At 55.4% G+C, this 20,050-nt stretch overlaps 1 protein-coding gene across 2 annotated transcripts in view; it reads right to left on the bottom strand.

Annotated features, from left to right (window-relative positions):
- Positions 1–13,843, bottom strand: part of COPS7B (COP9 signalosome subunit 7B) — a 28,917-nt gene extending 15,074 nt beyond the window's left edge. Inside the window, exons 1-3 of one of the 2 annotated variants that reach the window (XM_029074156.2) lie at positions 13,790–13,843; positions 4,378–4,555; positions 618–693 (exon numbers count right to left, since the gene is read on the bottom strand). In XM_029074156.2, coding sequence (XP_028929989.1) covers positions 618–693; positions 4,378–4,539 — 238 coding nt within the window. In that variant the 5' untranslated portion in view covers positions 4,540–4,555; positions 13,790–13,843. Of the gene's footprint in view, positions 1–617; positions 694–4,377; positions 4,556–4,675; positions 4,786–13,789 lie in introns of those variants that run through there. The other variant, XM_029074149.2, reaches the window with a different exon arrangement.
- Positions 13,844–20,050: the final 6,207 nt, after the last annotated feature.

Raw genomic sequence — 20,050 nt, 5'->3', positions numbered from 1 at the left:
CTGCCCACGAGGAGCCTACGGTCTAGAGATTCTGCACCCCGTAGGTGCTCCGTAGTGATGCTAATGACAACGGTAATAATTACGATGGTATCTGTTAAGCGCTGACTATGTCCGGGCACTGTTCTAAGCGCTGGGGTAGATGGACGATGATCGGGTTGGGCACGGCCCCCGATCCACGTAGGGCACCCGATCTTAATCGGCGGATGCAAGATAATCGGGTTGGACGCAGTCCCTGTCCCACGTAAGGCTCCCGGCCTCGATCCCCATTTTGCGGGTGAGGGATCCGAGGCACGGGGAAGTGACTTGCCCGAGGTCACCCAGCGGACAGGTGGCGGAGCCAGGATTAGAACCCACGACCCTCTGACTCCCAGGCCCCTGCTCTAGCCACTAGGCCACGCTGCTTCACTGACGAAGACGATTTACCGACCGTGATTCTCACAATCTCTTTGGAAATTCCCACGGTCTCTTCCCACGCTTTAGGATTCCAAGGCACGGTGCGGCCAAGTGACTTACGACTCAGCTGCTGCTCTGGGTGCAAGTGCCTAGGCTCTGCTCCTTCATCAGACATCCACGGAGTCCAAAAGAGAAAGGCTCTCGGAGGACTCAGACCAACTCACCTATATAATCTGGGTAGGTTCCATAGGCAAACAGGTTTAGTAGTTGTAAATGAGCCGCATTTGCCCCTTCTGCCAGCTGCGGAGAAAGAACGAAGAAGAGAAGAGAAATAAGGAATCCTTCAAGGTCCCAAATCGTATCTCCTGCCCCCAGAAAAGCAGAATCTACAGCCTCGTGAGGTGGACGCAGCCAGCTGCCCTGGGTACTTGGAATCGTTCAGCGTCGGATCCTCTTCCCTGAAAGCCCGTCACAGGGCAGGGACCGTCTCTACCTGTTACCGATTTGTTCGTTCCAAGCGCTCAGTACAGTGCTCTTGCACACAGTAAGCGCTCAATAAATACTACTGAGTGAACGAATGAATGAACGAACGAGGCCACATACTAGTCTTCCCCAGGCTTGGAAGTCAAATGAGGATGGGGCAGCCCTAGCTTCCAATAATCACGCTAACGACGGTGTTTGTTAGGCGCTTACTATGTATCGAGCACTATTCTAAGCGCCGGGGTGGATGCCAGCTGATCAGGTTGGACGCGGTGCCTGTCCCAGGCGCTCAGCACAGAGGAAGCCATCGGTCGTTACATCGACTGCTTGTCCGGGTGCCACACTCCAAGGCCGCGCCGCGGACTCTGAGACGCCCAAAGCCCGGCCCTGGCACTCTGGGTTCGGCCCCGGCCCCGGGTCCTAATTCCGGCTCCACCGCTTGTCTGCGGCGTGAGCTCGGGCAAGTCGCTTCACTTCTCTGGGCCTCAGTTACCTCATCTGGAAAATGGGGATGGAGGCTGTGAGCCCCACGTGAGACAGGGACCGTGTCCGACCCGATTTGTTCGTATCCACCCCGGCGCTTAGTCTGGGGCCCGGCACATAGTAAGCGCCGTAACAAATACCGGAATTATTACAATCATTACTCTCGTCGCCAAGGGGGATTCGATGCCGGCGTCCACAAACGGGAGCACCAGCCCCGGGTGTGAAGAATCGGGGCCGCCGTTGAAGTCGTCGGACTCAAACTCGCGCTGAAATGGAAGTTAGAAGGCACCGCCCCACCACCCGACCGTCCTCCATCGGGCTTCGTCGGCAACTCACTGTGGACGCGGGCCGCCTCACCCGTAGTCGGAAATGATCGGGAAAATAATCACGGCGCTTGTTGAGCCGCTTACCGCGTGGCAGGTACCGTTCTAAGCGCCGGGGTGGATTTAAGGTAGTCGGGTCGGACCCAGACCCCGTCTCACGTAGGGCTCTCGCGCTTAACCCCCGTTTTCCAGATGAGGTAACCGAGGCCCAGAGAAGCGAAGTGACTTGCCCGAGGTCACACAGCAGACAGGAGGCGGAGCCGGGATCAGAACCCACGACCTTCTGCCTCCCGGGCCCGGGCTCTAGCCGCCGCGCCCCCGAAAGAGTGGGAGAGCTGGGGCAGAGGGACGATTTATCTGCCACTGATGCTGTGGAGCTCGAGGGGCAGGGTAGTCTTTCTGGGCCGGCTTCGCGGCCCATCGTTTTATTAATAATAATGACGACGATAATAATAATGATCGTGGCGCACGTTAAGCGCACACGATGTGCTAAGCCCTGGGGAAGACATGAGGTAATCGGGATAACTGAGAGGCAGCGGGGGGCCGGTGGAAAGAGCGCGGGCCTGGGAGTCGGAAGACCTGGGTTCCAAACCCAGCTCTGCCAGGTGCCCGCTGTGCGACCTTGGGCAAGTCACTGGGGTTCCAACCCCGGCTCCGCCGCTTGTCTAGCGCGTGACCTTGGGCGAGTCACTTCACGTCACCTCATCCGTAAAAGGGGGACTGAGACCGTGAGTCCCGCGTGGGAAACGGACTAGGTCCAACCCGGTTATCTAAGAAGCAGCGTGGCTCAGTGGAAAGAGCCCGGGCCTGGGAGTCAGAGGTCACGGGTTCGAACCCCGGCCCCGCCACCTGGCAGCTGCGTGACTTCGGGCAAGTCACTCACCTTCTCGGTGCCTCAGTTCCCTCCTCTGTAAAATGGGGATGAAGACCGTGAGCCTCACGTGGGACAACCCGATGACCCTCTATCTACCCCAGCGTTTAGAACAGTGCACGGCACATAGTAAGCGCTTAACAAATACCAACGTTATCTACCCCAGCGCTCAGAGCCTGGCACACAGTAAGCGCTAAATGAATTCGATTTAAAAAAAAAAAAAAAAATCACATCAAAGTGCCTATCCTACATGGCGCTCACAGTCTAAGTAGGAGAGAGAATCCCCATTTTACAGGTGAGGTAACGGAGGCACGGGGCCTTACACACAGCAGACACGTGTAAGAGCTGAGATTCGAACCCAGGTCCTCTGACTCTCGGGCCCGCGCTCTTTCCTCTAGACCGTGCTGCTTCTCAGGGGAAATTCTTCTGCCCGGGGTCGGGTAGCCCGCTGGGTTTTTCTCCTTATCCTTAACATCACCGGTCCGGTACCAAATCTCCAGATGAAAAGGTCTCCGAAAAGTCACCCAGTTTGATGCTGACAACCCCAACCACCTTCTGGGGCACAAGCTGCCATCATTCTACTACTTTCTAGCATTTTTATCATCATCCTCATCAATATCGGCAACGACGACGATGACGATAACAGTAACGACGACAGTGGTATCTGTTAAGCGCTTACTACGCGCCAGGCACTGTACTAAGCGCTGGGGTGGATCCAAGCAAACGGGGTTGGACGCAGTCCCTGTCCCACGTGGGACTCACGGCACCCTGGCGCAGGGGCTAGAGCCCGGGCCGGGGAGTCAGAAGGTCACGAGTTCTAATCCCGGCTCCGCCACTTGTCTGCCGGGTGACCTGGGACGAGTCACTTCGCTTCTCTGGGCCTCAGTTGCCTCAGCTGTAAAATGGGTATCGAGACCGCGAGCCCCAGGCGGGACAGGGACCGTGTCCGACCCGATAAACTTGTATCGACCCTAGCGCTTGGTACCGCGCCCGGCACGTAGGAAGCGCTCAACGAATGCCACAATTATTACCCAGCGCTTATTATTATTATTATTATTATTATTATCCAGCGCTTCTTATTATTACCCAGTACAGTGCCTGGCACATAGTAGGCTCTGAAATACCGTAATTACTTATTATCATCATTAATCCCCATTTCAAGCTATCCACCGGGCCGGCCTGCCAGAATCACCGAGCGCTTCGACGAAAATAATCCTCGTCGATCCACCGGTAGGTGAGCAGGTCAACAACCCCCACTCCACCGTGTTTACTGAGCGCTCACTGTGTGCCGAGCACTGCGCTCGGCGCTTGGAGGGGACAGTTCGGCCATAAGGAGAGACAGTCCCCGCCCGCGCCGGACACCGAGCGGGGCACCGTCCTGGCTGCTTGGAGAGAAGGGAGAGACGTGGGGGTTGAAGCGGGAGGGGGCGAGACGTCAGGTGTGGAGCGGGGAAGGGCGGGAAGGAGCGAGGAATTCGATTCGATGGTATTTACTGCGCGCTCACTATGTGCAGAGCACCGTACTGAGCGCTTGGAACGAGCAAGTCGGCAACAGACAGAGACGGTCCCTGCCGTCCGACGGGCTCCCGGTCCAATCGGGGGAGACGGACGAGAACGATGGCGATGAAGAGAGTCGAGGGGAAGACCGTCTCGTAAAAACAACGGCAACTAAACGGAATCAAGGCGCTTCCTCGCCCTCCTTCCTCCCCGACTTTAGCGAAGGTGCTTCGAGCGGCTTCCTGCTCTGCGACCCTACGGTTCCCGAGGGATCGGGCAAGGGGGAGAAGGAGGCGTCGGACGACGGGAGGGACTGGGTTGCGAGCTCACCTCCTGCACGTTGGACAGCGCCAGCAGCTCGCCAAACACGTACACTCCGGGAGCCTCCAGGACTTGGCCGATGAGAGCTGTCAGCGCCGAACCGCTGGTGCCTTTGGCTAACAGGAGAAACTGCTCCAGGAGGTTGCATGAGGGTTTCTGTTCTCCGGCCATCCTACAGCCTTGGGATCTGTCAAAACACGGAGCACGTCTGTCCGGCGACCCCTCTTCTCCTTTGCACAAAGAGCTAGAGAGCCGCGGAGTAACCGCCGGATCCCGTTCGCACGCCCGGCTCAGTAACGATACTTACGGCGACTGCTCGGCGCTCACGGCGGGCCGGGCGCTGTTCTTCAATCCTTTCATTCACTAGGATTTATTGAGCGCTTACTGTGGGCAGAGCGCTGGACTGGGCGCTTGGAATGGACAAGTCGGCAACAGATAGAGACGGTCCCCGCCCACTGACGGGCTCACGGTCTAATCGGGGATACGAGACAACCGGGTCGGACCCCGTTCCTGTCCCACGTGGGGCTCACGGTCTTTAATCCCCATTTTACAGATGCAGTAACTGAGGCACAGAGGAAATGAAGCGACTGGCCCAAGGACACCCAGCAGACGGGGCAGAGCCGGGATCGGAACCCAGGGCCTCTGACTCCCAGGCCCGGGCCCTCTCCACTAGGCCGCGCGGCTTCCCGCTGGCTTTTGACTTCTGTACGGCCTCTACGCGCCATCAGTGGCATTTACTGAGCGCCGCGTTGAGCAGTTGGGAGAGTCCAATATGACCGCGCTGGTAGACACGTCCCCTGCCCGCAACGAGCTGACAAGCGGCGTGGCTCAGTGGCGAGAGCCCGGGCTCGGGAGTCAGAGGCTGTGGGTTCTAATCCTAGCTCCGCCACTTATCAGCCGCGTGACGCTGGGCAAGTCACTTCCCTTCCTCTGGGCCTCGGTGACGTCATCTGTAAAATGGGGATTAAAAAATGGGGGCCGCAAGGGGGGGGGGGGGGCGACCCGATCACCCCGTATCTATCCCGGTGCTTTTAACAGTGCTTGGCACACAGTAAGCGCTTAACAAATACCAATATCATCATCACGCACGACGGAGATGTACATAAATGCAGTGGGGCTGCAAGTGGGCGGTGGCAAAAATCTGTTTCCTTCCGTCCCGTGGGTCTGGACTCCTTCGGGTCGGTGAATCTGTGGCTCTGCACGTTAAACACTTTTAGTACAAAGCGTCTCCGGCCCGGAAGGCTCGCCCTCTTCACATCTGACAGACGACGACCCTCCCCCCCTTCAAAGCCTCACTGAAGGCACATCTCCTCCAAGAGGCCTTCCCTGACTAAAACCCTTCTTTCCTCCTCTTCCACTCATCTCTGCCTCGCCTTGAGCCGCTCCCTTGATTCAACGGCCCCTCCCAGCCCCACGGCACCTACGTACCGATGTGTGCTTTTAGTTATTTAATGTCCGTCTCCCCCTCTAGGCTGTAAGCTCCTTTCGGGCAGGAAATGTGTGTTTTTGTTGTCATACTTACTCTCCCAAGCGCTCGGTACAGCGCCCTGCGCTCGGTAAGTGTTTAATAAATGCGACTGAATGAAGGAATAACGTCTGTCTTGCCCTCTAGACAGTACGCCTACAGTGGGCAGGGAATGTGTCTGTTAATGGTGTATTCTTCCAAGTGCTTAGCACAGTGCTCTGCACACAGTGATGATAATGATGACGGCATCTGTGAGGCGCCTACTACGTGCCAGGCACTGTTCTAAGCGCTGGGGGAGATACAGGGTTCTCAGGTGGTCCCACGTGGGGCTCACGGCCTTCATCCCCATCTTCCAGATGAGGGAACTGAGGCCCAGAGATCTGAAGTGACTTGCCCAAAGTCACACGGCTGACAAGAGGCGGAGCCGGGATTCGAACCCACGGCCTCTGCCTCCCAAGCCTGTGCTCCTTCCACTGAGCCACGCTGCTTCTCAAGGCAGGTGCTTAATAAACGTGACTGACTGAATGAAACTGAATGAATGATGTCCGTCTCCCCCTCTAGACAGTAAGCGTATTGTGGGCAGAGAAGTCTGTTACGGTCTGTTCTCCCGAGCGCTTGGTACAGCGCTCGACGCGTGGTAAGCGCTCAATAGATACGACCGCCTGACTTTCCGTTAACGAGAACTGGGCCTTCCGGTTCCGGACCGGCAATTACGGATGTAGTCGCCTCACCTAAAACCCCTCTCGAATCCCCAGCTGGCGAAATGGAAAATGTCCGCCAACTGCGCCGGTCTGGTTATCGCCGCTTAAGAGTCTGAACGCGAAAAACCCGCTAGCCGTTTCGGAAAGCGGCCGTCAAACGGCCCTCGCGGTATTCTTTCCGAGATCTCCTCAGGGCACAGGGGAGTTACGCCGCCCTTATCTGAGCAGCCACCAACCGGTTCTTCGATCCCTTTAGGATCCGGACGAAACAGTCCCTCCCTCTTCTTCTAAGACTAAAGAACGCAACCTCCCGGCGTCGCGGCCCGACCCACGCCCTCCGCGCCCCCGTCCCCCTCTGTCCCACCCGCCGGTTCTGGATTTCCGGCCCCGTCTTCCCCACGTCCAGACTTCCCTCCCTCCTCCTCTCCTCCTCCTTTTTAGGACGTCTCGGTTTGTGCCCGGCACTGCTCTAAAGCGCTGGATTGAGACACGGGGTAATCGGGATGGACGCGGTCCCACCTGGGGCTCACGGTCAGGAGGGGGGACGGGCTCCGGGTCCCCATTTTGCCGAGGAGGAAACTGAGGCCCGGGGAAGCGACCTGCCCACGGTCACAGAGCGGGCCGCGATTAGAACCCAGGTCCCCCGCCTCCCAGGCCGCTGCCGTCTCCCTAGCCTCCCCCGTCCCCGGCCTCCACCCGTCCGCTCCGACAGAGAAGCGGCGTGGCTCGGTGGAAAGAGCCCGGGCTTGGGAGTCGGAGGTCACAGGTTCGAATCTCGGCTCTGCCGCTCGTCAGCTGGGTGACCGTGGGCGAGTCACGTCACTTCTCTGGGCCTCAGTGACCTCATCTGGAAAATGGGGATGAAGACTGTGAGCCTCACGTGGGACGACCTGATGAGCCTGTATCTCCCCCAGCGCTTAGAACGGTGCTCTGCACATAGTAAGCGCTTAACACATACCAACATTATTATAGATTTTCTCTTCTTTTAATGTGGACTTTTTTTTAACAACCGCTGCTGTCACCATCCCCTCTCGCGGTGGCACCCGGAGAGTCTCCAGTCCTCTACCAGTCTCGGCTACGGGAGGGAGAGTCAGGCGGAGGCCCGTCCGTTCCGTTCCCGGCTTGGCCAGCGGCTGGCGAGCGGCAGGCCGTCTGCTACCGGTCAAAACCTCCCCCGTGCCGGGCAGCGGCGGCCCGGGAGAGGATCGAGGGCGAAGGTTCGGCTTTACTGCGCGGAAGGAGGCCGTGGTCAACCGCTTCCGGATTTTGACCGAGAAAACCCTCCGGATCCGCTACCGGAGCGATGGCAGGTGGAGGCGGGACGCTGCGGGAGAGCCGCGGCCGTGGCGTCGCCGTGGGTCGGAGACGACTCGACGGCGTGAGACGAGACCGTCACCATCTCTGCCAACCCTTCCACGGCTTTGTCTTTTGGAAAGCTGGGGAGGTGGAGGTGGGACGGTGGGAGGAGGGGAGGGACGGAGCTGAACCGAGGTGGAGTGAGGGAGGATCCATCTGCTTCCCCTTCCCCTCCCCTCAGCTAAGCCCCCTTCCCCCCCTTTCCTCTGCTCCTCCCCCTCTGCCTGCCCCTCAGGACTGTGCTCCTTTGGATAGATTTTTATTACCCTTTTTATTTTGTTCATGAGGTGTCCATCCCCTTGATTCGATTTATCATGTTTAAGTTGTCTTGTTTTTGTCCGTCTCTTTCCCCCGATTAGACTGTGAGCCCGTCAATGGGCAGGGACGGTCTCTATCTGTTGCCCAATTGTCCATTCCAAGCGCTTAGTCCAGTGCTCTGCACATGGTGAGCGCTCAATAAATCCTCCTGAAGGAATTAATGAATCCATAGCAGCAAACCCCCTCCCAGACCTCCTCTCCCCCTGCCACTACCCGGGGACCCCCTTCCTCCCCTAACTGCTCTCCCCGCAGTCCAGCCTCACCCCCGTTTTGGGTCTGCAGTCCCAAAAGACAGAAAGGGACTCGTGCTGTCGCCGGCGGCAGCGGCACTTGCTAAAACTGCTTCAACGGAAAGAAAAGCCAAGAAGGGGAGAGGGGGGAAGTGTGGAGGTGAGCGTGGGGTGAGGGAAGAAAAACAGGAAAGCCACAGGCTAGGAAGTGGGGAGGATTATCTTCTATCTACCTCAGGCCTCGGCACAGCGTCTGGAGAAATTCCACGGTAACGATTCTCATAGTGTACATCCCAGGCGCTTGGTACAGTGCTCTGCACATAGTAAGCGCTCAATAAATACTACTGAATGGATGAACAGTGGGGAGTGGGTAGGGGCAGAAAAGAGGAGGGGTTATTTTGACCAGCCGATCTGCAGATGAGAAAACCTGAGTGGAAATCACTTTTGATAGGTAGCGACGCCTGCCAAGCTGATACTGAGCTGTACTGGGAAAAGGACAGCCTCTGCTGGACTTTCTGAAAACAAGAGCGATCAAGACAACCACTTCTGCGCTCCGCCCCCAGGGAAAATCTGGACACCAAGTCTGAGTTCTCTGAAAGTCATCATGATCTATAAGGAACTAAGTTAAAAAAAAAAAGGACTTCAAGATCGTTTCTACGGGTGCCTTCCAAAAAGCCCTCGACTTCCCGAAACGATAATAATAATGATAATTATTATTATGGTATTTGTTAAGAGCTCTCTACGCGCCAAGCCCTGTTCTACTGAAGAGGAATGGCCCTGGCCCCAATTTTACCGATGATCTCGGCTTCTGGATTAAAAGTTTTCCTTCCACACAGCTCCAGCACAAAACATCTTACTCCCTTTGGCCTACATTCCTCCTACTCCTCCACCTGCTCCGTTTCCCCTGGAAAATCCCACTGTGGGTCCTCAGACCCGATCGGAATCTCTCTGTAAAAAGAGGACAACCCACTAGATGAGTAGACCGCATTTCTGCACCGTCATTTTCTACTTATTCCGTTCCCGCGGACGGGTGCCGAGGAAGGCGTTCTCCAACACACCTTAAACACTAAACCTCATGATCTGTGCCTCTCCCATCCTTTTTACAATTATTCTAGCTCCTCTGTGTCAAGACATGGTCTTCATAATATTTCTTGATTCTGTTTAGCTATTTTGATGCTACTGAAGCCTGTCTACTTGTTTCGTTGTCTGTCTCCCCCTTCTAGGCTGTGAGCCCGTTGTTGGGCACGGATGGTCTCTATCTGTTGCCGACTTGTACTTTCCAAGCGCTTAATATTCATTCGTTCATTCAATAGTATTTATTGAGCGCTTACTATGTGCAGAGCACTGTACCAAGCGCTTGGAATGAACAAGTCGGCAACAGATAGACAGTCCCTGCCGTTTGACGGGCTTACGGTCTGATCGGGGGAGACGGACAGAGAGACAAGAACAATGGCAATAAAGTAATATAGTAATAAAGTCAATAAATAATATAGTGCTCTGCACACAGTAAGTGCTCAATAAATACGATTGAATGAATGAAAGATAGAGTTCGCTAGGCTGTAAATTCATTATAGGCAGAGAATGTGTCTGCTTCTTTTCTTATATTGAACTCTCCCAAGCGCTTAGAACGGTGCTCTGTGCAGAGTAAGCACTTAATAAATGCCACTGATTGATCGTATAAAAGAAATAGATAGAGGCCTAGGTAAAGAAGAGCCCCAATTTTTACTGAATTACCAGTAACCTTGAGCCGTCACTCAAAGCGTGGAGGAATTTCCGTTTAAAAGATGGTAAAAAGGAAGCCAGGGTCAAATCAAAAGCAAGAGTTCGATTTCCCAAAGAAATTCCCCGTACCCTCTGACTCTAAACAGACCCACGATGTGATACAGATGGACAAAATCTGAAGCTAAGGACCTACAGATACTGTTTGTGGGAGGCTCTCCTACTCTGTTGTTGGATGGATGGATGGATGGATGGATGGATGGATGGATGGATGGATGAAGGATAGATGGATGGATGAGGGATAGATGGATGGGGGTGGATGGATGGATTGGGGGGTGGGGGGTGGATGGATGGATGGAGGGTGGATAAAGAGAGTGATTTGGGGAGGAAGTGGTAGAGGAAGGGGAGAGATGGCAGCAGAGTGGAGAAAAGGAAATACTAATAATAATGGTATTCGTTAAGTGCTATGAGTCAGGCACCGTTCTAAGCGCTGGGGTGAATACAGGCCAATCGGTCGGACACAGAGAACGCCCCTTCTGAGAGTGGATGGGGTCGTAAAATAATACTAATAATGGTATTTTTAAGTGCTATGTGCCAAGCACCGTTCTAAGCGCTGGGGTGGATACAAGGTAATCAGGTTGTCCCACGTGGGGCTCCCAGTCTCCATCCCCATTTCACAGGTGAGGGAACTGGGGCACAGAGAAGTTAAGCGACTTGCCCAAGGTCACACGGCAGTCAAGTGACAGAGCCAGCATTAGAACCCATGACGTCTGATTCCCAAGCCCGTGCTCTTGCCAGGGGGCCGTGCTGCTTCTCGAAAGATAAAAAGTAAAACAAAGCAAAGAAGTAAATTAAAGATAAAGAGGCTTCCCCGGATTACGGATCAATCAGTCGCATTTACTGAGCGCTTCCTGTGTGCAGAGCACTGTACCAACTGCTTGGGAGAGTACAGTATCAATGTTTTGCACACAGTAAGCGCTCAGTAAATACGACTGAATATCAGCATGGCCTGGTGGTTAGAGCACAGGCCCGGGACTCAGAAGGACCTGGGTTCTGCCTCCCCTGTTTAGACCGTGAGCCCGTCACTGGGCAGGGATTGTCTCTATCTGTCGCCGAATTGTCCATTCCAAGTGCTTAGTACAGTGCTCTGCACAGAGTAAGCGCTCAATAACTACTATTGAATGAATGAAGGAATGTGGAAAGGGGACGACGGGAGAGCCCATACTGGGGCGTGGTGTAGAGAAGCAGCATGGTGTAATCAGAATAATGGTATTTGTTAAGCGCTTACTATGTGCCAGGCACTGTTCTAAGCACTGGGGTAGTGATGAGATAATTGGGTTGGACACACCCTGTCCCACATAAGGGCTCCTAGTCTTCATCCCCATTTTACAGATGAGGGAACCGAGGCACAGAAAAGTTAAGGGGCTTGCCCAAGGTCACACAGCAGACAAGTGGCAGAGCCGGGATTAGCACCCACACCCTCTGACTCCCAAGCCCGGGCTCTTGCCACTAAAGCCACGGGAAGGAGTGAAAGAGTTCCCCTCTGGAGAGGCGAGAGGGAGACCCGTGTGACGACCGGGGGGAAGCGGGGGAGGTGGAGGACGAGGATTCATTCCTTCATTCATTCGACAGTATGTAATGAGCGCTTACTATGTGCAGAGCACTGTACTAAGCACTTAGAAAGGACAATTCGGCAACAGAGGAGGAGGAGGATGAAGTCTGTTGTCTGCCTTGCCACTGTCCCCACCTTGCCCACGTCCCACCTCTGGCCCGGAACGCCCTCCCTCCTCAAATCCGCCAGACAATGACTCTTCCCCCCTTCAAAGCCCTACTGAAGGCGCACCTCCTCCAAGAGGCCTTCCCAGACTAAGCCTCGCTTCTCCTCGGCTCCCCCTCCCTTCCGCATCACCACGAATCGCTCCCTTCGCTCTTCCCCCCTCTTCCTGCCCCACTGCACTTACGTATATTTGTATACATCCATAATTCTTATTTATATCGATGCCCGTTTATTAGTATTGATGTTTATCTTCCCCCCCCCCCCCCCAGACTGGGAGCCCGTTGTGGGCAGGGATGGTCTCTCTTTATCGCTGTATGGTACTTTCCAAGCGCTTAGTACAGTGCTCTGCACACAGTAGGCGCTCAATAAACACGATCGAATGAATGAGTGAAGGGGGTACAGGGAGGAGGAGGAAGAGGGGGAGAAGAGGAGGAGGTGGATATAAGGAGGAGGGGGAGAGGAAGAGGAGGAGTTAGAGGAGGAGGAGGTGGAGAAGAGGAAGAGGAGGAGGAGGAGGGAGAGGAAGAGGAGAAGGTACAGTAGAGGTGGGAGAGGTGGAGAAGAGGAGGTAGAGGAAGAAGAGGAGGGAGAGGAGGAGGTGGAGGAGGGAGAGGAGGAGGTGGAGAAGAGGTGGAGGAGGGAGAGGAGGAGATGGACTAGAGGAAGAGGAGGTGGAGAAGAGGTGGAGGAGGGAGAGGAGGAAATGGAGAAGAGGTGGAGGATCAGGTGGAGGAGGAGGAGAAGGGTGAGGAGGAGGTGAAAAAGAGGAGGAGGGAGAGGAAGGGAAAGGGGTAGAGATAATAATAATAATAATGTTGGTATTTGTTAAGCGCTTACTATGTGCCGAGCACTGTTCTAAGCGCTGGGGTAGACAGAGGGGAATCAGCTTGTCCCACGTGGGGCTCACAGTCTTAATCCCTATTTTACAGATGAGGGAACTGAGGCACAGAGAAGTGAAGTGACTTGCCCACAGTCACACAGCCGACAAGTGGCAGAGCTGGGATTCGAACTCATGAGCCCTGACTCCAAAGCCCTTGCTCTTTCCACTGAGCCACGCTGCTTCTCTAGAGATGAGGAGGAGGAGGAGGAGTTGGAGAAGAGAAGGAGGGGGGAGAGGAAGAGAGAGAGAAGAGGAGGAGGGAGAGGAAGAAGAGGGGGAGGTGGAGGAGGAGGAGAAAGGTGGAGAAGAGGAAGAGGAGGAGGTAGAGGAGGTGGAGGTGGAAAAGGAGGAAGAGATGGAGAAGGGGCGGAGGGAGAGAAGAGGAAGAGGAGGAGGAGGGAGAGAAGGACGGAGAGGAGCAGGAGATAGAGGAGGGGGTGGAGAGGAGGAAGGGAAGGAGGTAGATGAGGAAGAGGAGTTGGAGAAGAGGAGGGAGAGGAGGAGGACGGAGAGGAGGAGGAGGAGGAGGAGAAGAGGAGATAGATGGGAGGAGGAGGACGAGGAGATAGAGGATTGGGAGGAGGAGAAGGCGGAGGAGGAGGTGAAAAAGAGGAGGAGGAGGGAGAGAAGAGGAAGAGGTAGAGGAGGAGAAAGAGGTGGAGGAGGTGGAGAAGAGGAGGAGGGAGGGGAGGAGAAGAAGAAGAGGAGGTAGATGGGGAGGAGGAGAGGGAGGTGTTCCCCGGGAAATGCGGGGCCCCTGAGGTGGGAGCCATGGGGGGGGGGGGGAGGGGGGTCTCTGCCTCTGTGTGTGTGTGTGTGTGCGTGTGCGGGTGGGGGAGGGGAGGAGAGGGCTGTTGGGGGGTGGGCGGGGACGGTCCTTGTCGCTCCCTCGCTCCCTCCCTCCCTGCCTCCCTCCCTGCCTCCCTCGGCGGCGGCGGCGGCTCCGCGTCCCGGGCGGGGTCCCGCGGTCCTTACCGCGGCTGGTCCTCGGGCGCCGGCCCCCTGCCCTGCCCGGCCCGGCCCGGCCCGGCCCCCCCGCCCCCGGCCCCGGCCCCGGCCCGGCTCCCGGCTGGGCGTCAGGCGGCCATGCTGGGCCCCGCGTCCCGCCGCCGGCTCCTTCCCCCCGAGACGCACTTCCGCCCGGACCCCAAGCCCGCTTCCGCCCGGACCCCGCCCGCCGCCCCTACCGGACCCCCGGAAACGCGACCCACCCAAACACACGTTCCGCCTCGGGGAGACTCGCGCCTTCGGGCCCATTTAATAATAATCGTAATCACGTTGGTGTTTGTTAAGCGCTCACTCTGTGCAGAGCACCGTTCTAAGCGCCGGGGGAGATACGGGGTCATCAGGTTGTCCCACGTGAGGCTCACCGTCTTCTCCGTTTTAATAATCATGTTATTTGTTAAGCGCTTCCTAGGTGCAGGGCACCGTTCTAAGCGCTGGGTGAGATACAGGGTCATCAGGTTGTCCCACTGGGGGCTCACAGTCTTCTTCCCCATTTTAGGAATCATATTGGTATTTGTTAAGTGCTTACTATGTGCAGAGCGCTGTTCTAAGCGCAGGGGGAGAGACGGGGTCATCAAGTTGTCCCCCGTGAGGCTCACCGTCTTCTCCGTTTTAATAATCGTGTTATTTGTTAAGCGCTTACTATGTGCAGAGCACTGTTCTAAGCGCTGGGAGAGACACAGGGTCATCAGGTTATCCCACGTGAGACTCACCGTCTTCTTCCCCATTTTAAGAATCATGTTATTTGTTAAGCGCAGAGCACTGTTTTAAGCGCCGGGTGAGATACTGGGTCATCAGGTTGTTCCACGTGAGGCCCACGGTTTTCTTCCCCATTTTAAGAATCGTGTTGATATTTGTTAAGCGCTTACTATGTGCAGAGCACCGTTCTAAGCGCCGGGGGAGATACAGGGTCATCAGGTTGCTCCATTCATTCATTCATTCAATAGTATTTATTGAGCGCTTACTATGTGCAGAGCACTGGACTTAAGCGCTTGGAATGGACAAATCGGTAACAGATAGAGACAGCCCCTGCCCTGTGACGGGCTTACGGTCTAATCGGGGGAGAACATGTGAGGCTCACAGTCTTCCTCCCCATTTTAATAGTAATATTGGTATTTGTTAAACACTTAGTACGTGCAGAGCATTGTTCTCAGCGCTGGGGAGGATACAGGGTCATCAGGTTGTCCGTGGGGCTCACAGTCTTCATCCCCATTTGACAGATGAGGGAACTGAGGCCCAGAGAAGTGAAGTGACTTACCCACAGTCACAGAGCTGACACTCCCTCCCCCTGCAAATCTTCGCTACGGCCCCACAGAGACCTCCGCTCTCTCTATCCCATCCGTCTCTCCAAAAGCATCTCTCCTCACCTCGCCGCCCTGTCCTCTGTTCCCACTCTCGACGATCGGGTCTCCGCTCTCAACTCCACCCTCTCTACTCATCTCGACTCTCTCGCCCCCCTTCCCCTCCGCCGCTCTCGCTCCACTAACCCACGGCCCCGGATCACCTCCTCCGTCCGCCTCCTACGCTCCTATGCTCGAGCTGCCGAGCGCTGCTGGAGAAAGTCCAAGCACCGAGCCGACCTCACACACTTCAAATTTATCCTTTCCTGCCTTAACTCCGCCCTCTCCTCCGCCAGGCAAAGCTTCTTCTCCTCCCTCATCGACACCCACGCCCGTCACCCCCGCCGATTGTTCCGGACCTTTAACTCTCTCCTTAGGCCCCCTGTTCCTCCCCCTCCCCCATCTCTCACCCCCAATGATCTGGCCACCTATTTCCTCACGAAAATCAACGCGATCAGGTCTGAGCTCCCCAAAGTCACCCCTCCGCCTCTCCCCTCCCCCCCACCGACCCCCTCCCCTACTTTCCCATCCTTCCCCGCAGTATCCTCAGAGGAGATCTCCTCCCTCCTCGCAAGTGCCACCCCCTCCACCTGCGCCTCGGACCCCATTCCCTCTCACCTTCTTAAAACCATCGCCCCTGCCCTCCTCCCTTCCTTAACTTCTATTTTTAACCACTCAATCTCCAAGGGCTCCTTCCCCGCTGCCTTCAAACATGCCCATGTCTCCCCCATCCTAAAAAAACCCACTCTCGACCCCATTTCCCCCTCCAGTTATCGCCCTATCTCCCTACTACCCTTCCTTTCCAAAATCCTAGAACGAGTCGTCTACGATCGATGCTTAGCATTCCTTAACTCCCATTCTCTCCCAGACCCCCTCCGATCTGGCTTCCGTCCCCTCCGCTCTACCGAGACCGCTCTCTCTAAGGTCACCCGTGACCTCCTTCTTGCCAAATCCAACGGCTCCTACTCCATTCTGATCCTCCTTGACCTCTCTGCTGCCTTTGACACCGTCGACCATCCCCTCCTCCTCCATACCTTATCTCACCTCGGCTTCACGGCCTCCGTCCTCTCCCGGTTCTCCTCTTACCTCTCTGACCAGTCATTCTCGGTCTCCTTCGCTGGCGCCTCCTCCCCCTCCCATCCTTTAACTGTTGGAGTTCCTCAAGGGTCAGTTCTCGGCCCTCTTCCGTTCTCCATTTACACTCGCTCCCTCGGTGAACTCATCCGCTCTCACGGCTTTGACTACCATCTCTACGCAGATGACACGCAGATCTACATCTCCGCCCCCGTCCTCTCCCCCTCCCTTCGGGCTCGCATCTCCTCCCGCCTCCGGGACGTCTCCGCCTGGATGTCGGCCCGCCACCTAAAACTCAACGTGAGCGAGACTGAGCTCCTCATCTTCCCTCCCAAACCCGGTCCTCTCCCAGACTTCCCTATCACCGTGGATGGCACGACCATCCTTCCCGTCTCTCGGGCCCGCGATCTCGGTGTCATCCTTGACTCGTCTCTCTCGTTCACCCCACACATCCTATCCGTTACCGAGACCTGCCGGTCTCACCTCTACAATATCGCCAAGATCCGCCCTTTCCTCTCCACCCAGACGGCTACCTTACTGTTACGGGCTCTCGTTATATCCCGGCTAGACTACCGTGTCGGCCTTCTCTCTGACCTCCCTTCCTCCTCTCTCGCCCCGCTCCGGTCTATTCTTCACTCCGCTGCCCGGCTCATCTTCCCGCAGAAACGATCTGGGCCTGTCACTCCCCTTCTTAAACAACTCCAGTGGTCGCCTATCGACCTCCGCTCCAAACAGAAACTCCTCACTCTAGGCTTCGAGGCTCTCCATCACCTCGCCCCTTCCTACCTCTCCTCCCTTCTCTCTTTCCACCGCCCACCCCGCACGCTCCGCTCCTCCGCCGCCCACCTCCTCGCCGTCCCCCGTTCTCGCCCGTCCCGCCGTCGACCCCCGGGCCGCGTCCTCCCGCGGTCCCGGAACGCCCTCCCTCTTCACCTCCGCCAAACTGATTCTCTTCCCCTCTTCAAAACCTTACTTAAAACTCACCACCTCCGAGAGGCCTTCCCAGACTGAGCTCCTCTTCTCCCTCTACTCCCTCTGCCACCCCCCCTTCACCTCTCCACAGCTAAACCCTCTTTTCCCCCTTTCCCTCTGCTCCTCCCCCTCTCCCTTCCCATCCCCACGGCACCGTACTCGTCCGCTCGACTGTCTATATTTCCGTTACCCTATTTATTTTGTTAATGAATTGTGCATCGCCTCGATTCTATTTAGTCGCCATCGGTTTTTACGAGATGTTCTTCCCCTCGTCTCTATTTATCGCCATCGTTCTCGTCTGTCCGTCTCCCCCGATCAGACCGTAAGCCCGTCAAACGGCAGGGACCGTCTCTATCTGTTGCCGACTTGTTCATCCCAAGCGCTTAGTACGGTGCTCTGCACCTAGTAAGCGCTCAATAAATACTATTGAATGAATGAAAAGTGGCAGAGCCGGGATTCGAACCGTGACCTCTGACTCCCAAGCCCGGGCTCTTTCCACTGAGCCACACTACTTGCCTTTATTTATCGAGCCCCCCCTATGTGCAGAACACTGGCCTAAGCGCTTGGAATGGACAATTCGGCCACAGAGGGAGAGCCAGTCCCTGCCCAACGACGGGCTCACAGTCTAATCTGGGGAGATGGACGGCAGAGCAAAATAGAACGAAACAAAAACGAGACAACGTTATCAAGATAGAGTCAAGGGGATGTACACCTCATTAACAAAATAAATAGGGTAATAAATAATAAATAGAAATGAGCACAGTGCTGAGGGGAAGGAAAGAGGGAGGAGCGGGGGTGGGGGGAGGGAAAGGGAGGCTCAGGCTGGGAAGGCTTCTTGGAGGAGGTGAGCTCTCAATGAGCGGGGAAACTGAGGGAAGATAGCCGTCAGTCAAATTTATGGAGCTCTCACCGTGTGCAGGGCACTGTACTAAGCACTGGGGAGAGTACAAGAAGCAGCGTGGCCTGGTGGAAAGGGCTCGGGCCTGGGAGAGGTCAGAGGTCGTGGATCCCGGCTCCTCCACCTGTCAGTTGTGTGACTTTGGGCAAGTCACTTCACTTCTCTGGGCCTCAGTAGCCTCATCTGTAAAATGGGGATGAAGACTGGGAGCCCCGCATGGGACAACCTGATCTCCCCCGGCGCTTAGAACAGTGCTCGGCACAGACTAAGCGCTTAACAAATACCATCATCATCATTACAAGAGAAGCAGCCTGGATAGCGCACAGGCCTGGGAGTCAGAAGGTCTTGGGTCCTAATCCTGACTCTGCCACTTGTCCCCTCTGTGACCTCGGGCAGGTCACTTGACTTCTCTCAGTTCCCTCATCTGGAAAATGGGGATGAAGACCGGGAGTCCTATGGGGGACGGGGACTGTGTCCAGCCCGATTCACTTCTATCGAGCCCAGTGCTTAGAACGGTGCCTGGCACATAGTAAGCGCTTAACAAATACCGGCCTTATTATCATTACAGTATCAGCCTGGCCTATGGATAGAATAATAATAATAATAATGTTGGTATTTGTTAAGCACTTACTATATGCCGAGCACTTTTCTAAGCTCTGGGGTAGATCCGAGGTCATCAGGTTGTCCCACGTGGGGCTCACAGTCTTCATCCCATTTTACAGAGGAGGTAACTGAGGCCCAGAGAAGTGAAGTGACTTGGCCAAAGTCACACAGCTGACAGGCGAGGGACCGGGGATTCGAACCCATGACCTCTGAGTCCCAAGCCCGGGCTCTTTCCACTGAGCCACGCTGCTTCTCTGTAATTATGATTCCCAGTTCACCGTCGAGAGAGAAGTAGGAGAGAGGAGGCCTGGGGCTGACAGAGAAGAGGGAAAAGGATGAAGAAAAGACGCCAGAAAGGAGGATCGATGAGAGAGGGAAGGGGATCATAGGTGGTTTGGCCTGGAACTGGAAACTGGATTGGAATTTAAGATCTGCAGCTACGACCGAAGGGTTTTTCTCTCCAAGCTGCTGGTGACGGAGAGATTCGGTGTCCCGTCCTAACATCGCTCTTAATGAGCTGCCAAATTAATGAACAGCCAGAATTCTATTATTACACCTTCCAGCTGGGTCACGTTTAAATCGCAGAAATATTCCAAATAGGTCACTCACCAATAAACAGCAATGGGGGGATCACTTTATGGTCAGGTAATAGTAATAATAATGTTGGTGTTTATTAAGCGCTTACTATGTGCCGAGCACTGTTCTAAGCGCTGGGGGAGATCCAGGGTCATCAGGTTGTCGCACGTGAGGCTCACTGTCTCCATCCCCATTTTACAGATGAGGGAACCGAGGCCCAGAGAAGCGAAGTGACTTGCCCACAGTCACACAGCTGACAAGGGGTGGAGCCGGGATTATAATCAGCATCGGCGCCGTCTCTGTCCCACTTGGGGCTCACAGTCAGAGGGAAGAGAATTTAATCCCCCCTTTTACATATGAGGAAACAAACCAATAAATACGCGCAATGTGGGGAAGCGTGCTTTACCCCCTGCATCGGACCGGGTTCGACCTCTATTTGGAATGTTTATACGCGTGGCTTTGCTCTTCTGCATTCCGCGGGAGTTAGATCCTTCAGTTGTAACATCCTGAGGATGGGGAGATTGCTGATAGCAATGACGATAATAATAGTAATATTTATTAAGTGTTGTGTGCCAAACGCCGTGCTGAGTAGATGGAAGGGTAGATACAAGATAATCGGGTCCCACAAGGGGCTCACAGTCTAAGAAGGCTGGAGAGCCGGCCCCGAAGCCCTATTTTGCAGATGAGGGAAATGAGGCGCGCAGAGAAGTTAAATGACTTGCCCGAGGTCACACAGCAGATACACGGCGGAGCTGGGATTAGAACCCA

This window comes from Ornithorhynchus anatinus, chromosome 1, assembly GCF_004115215.2.
Source record: "Ornithorhynchus anatinus isolate Pmale09 chromosome 1, mOrnAna1.pri.v4, whole genome shotgun sequence".
NCBI classification, from domain to species: domain Eukaryota; kingdom Metazoa; phylum Chordata; class Mammalia; order Monotremata; family Ornithorhynchidae; genus Ornithorhynchus; species Ornithorhynchus anatinus.
Note: the sequence above shows the minus strand (reverse complement) of the source record. Positions and strands in the feature narration are given on the sequence as shown.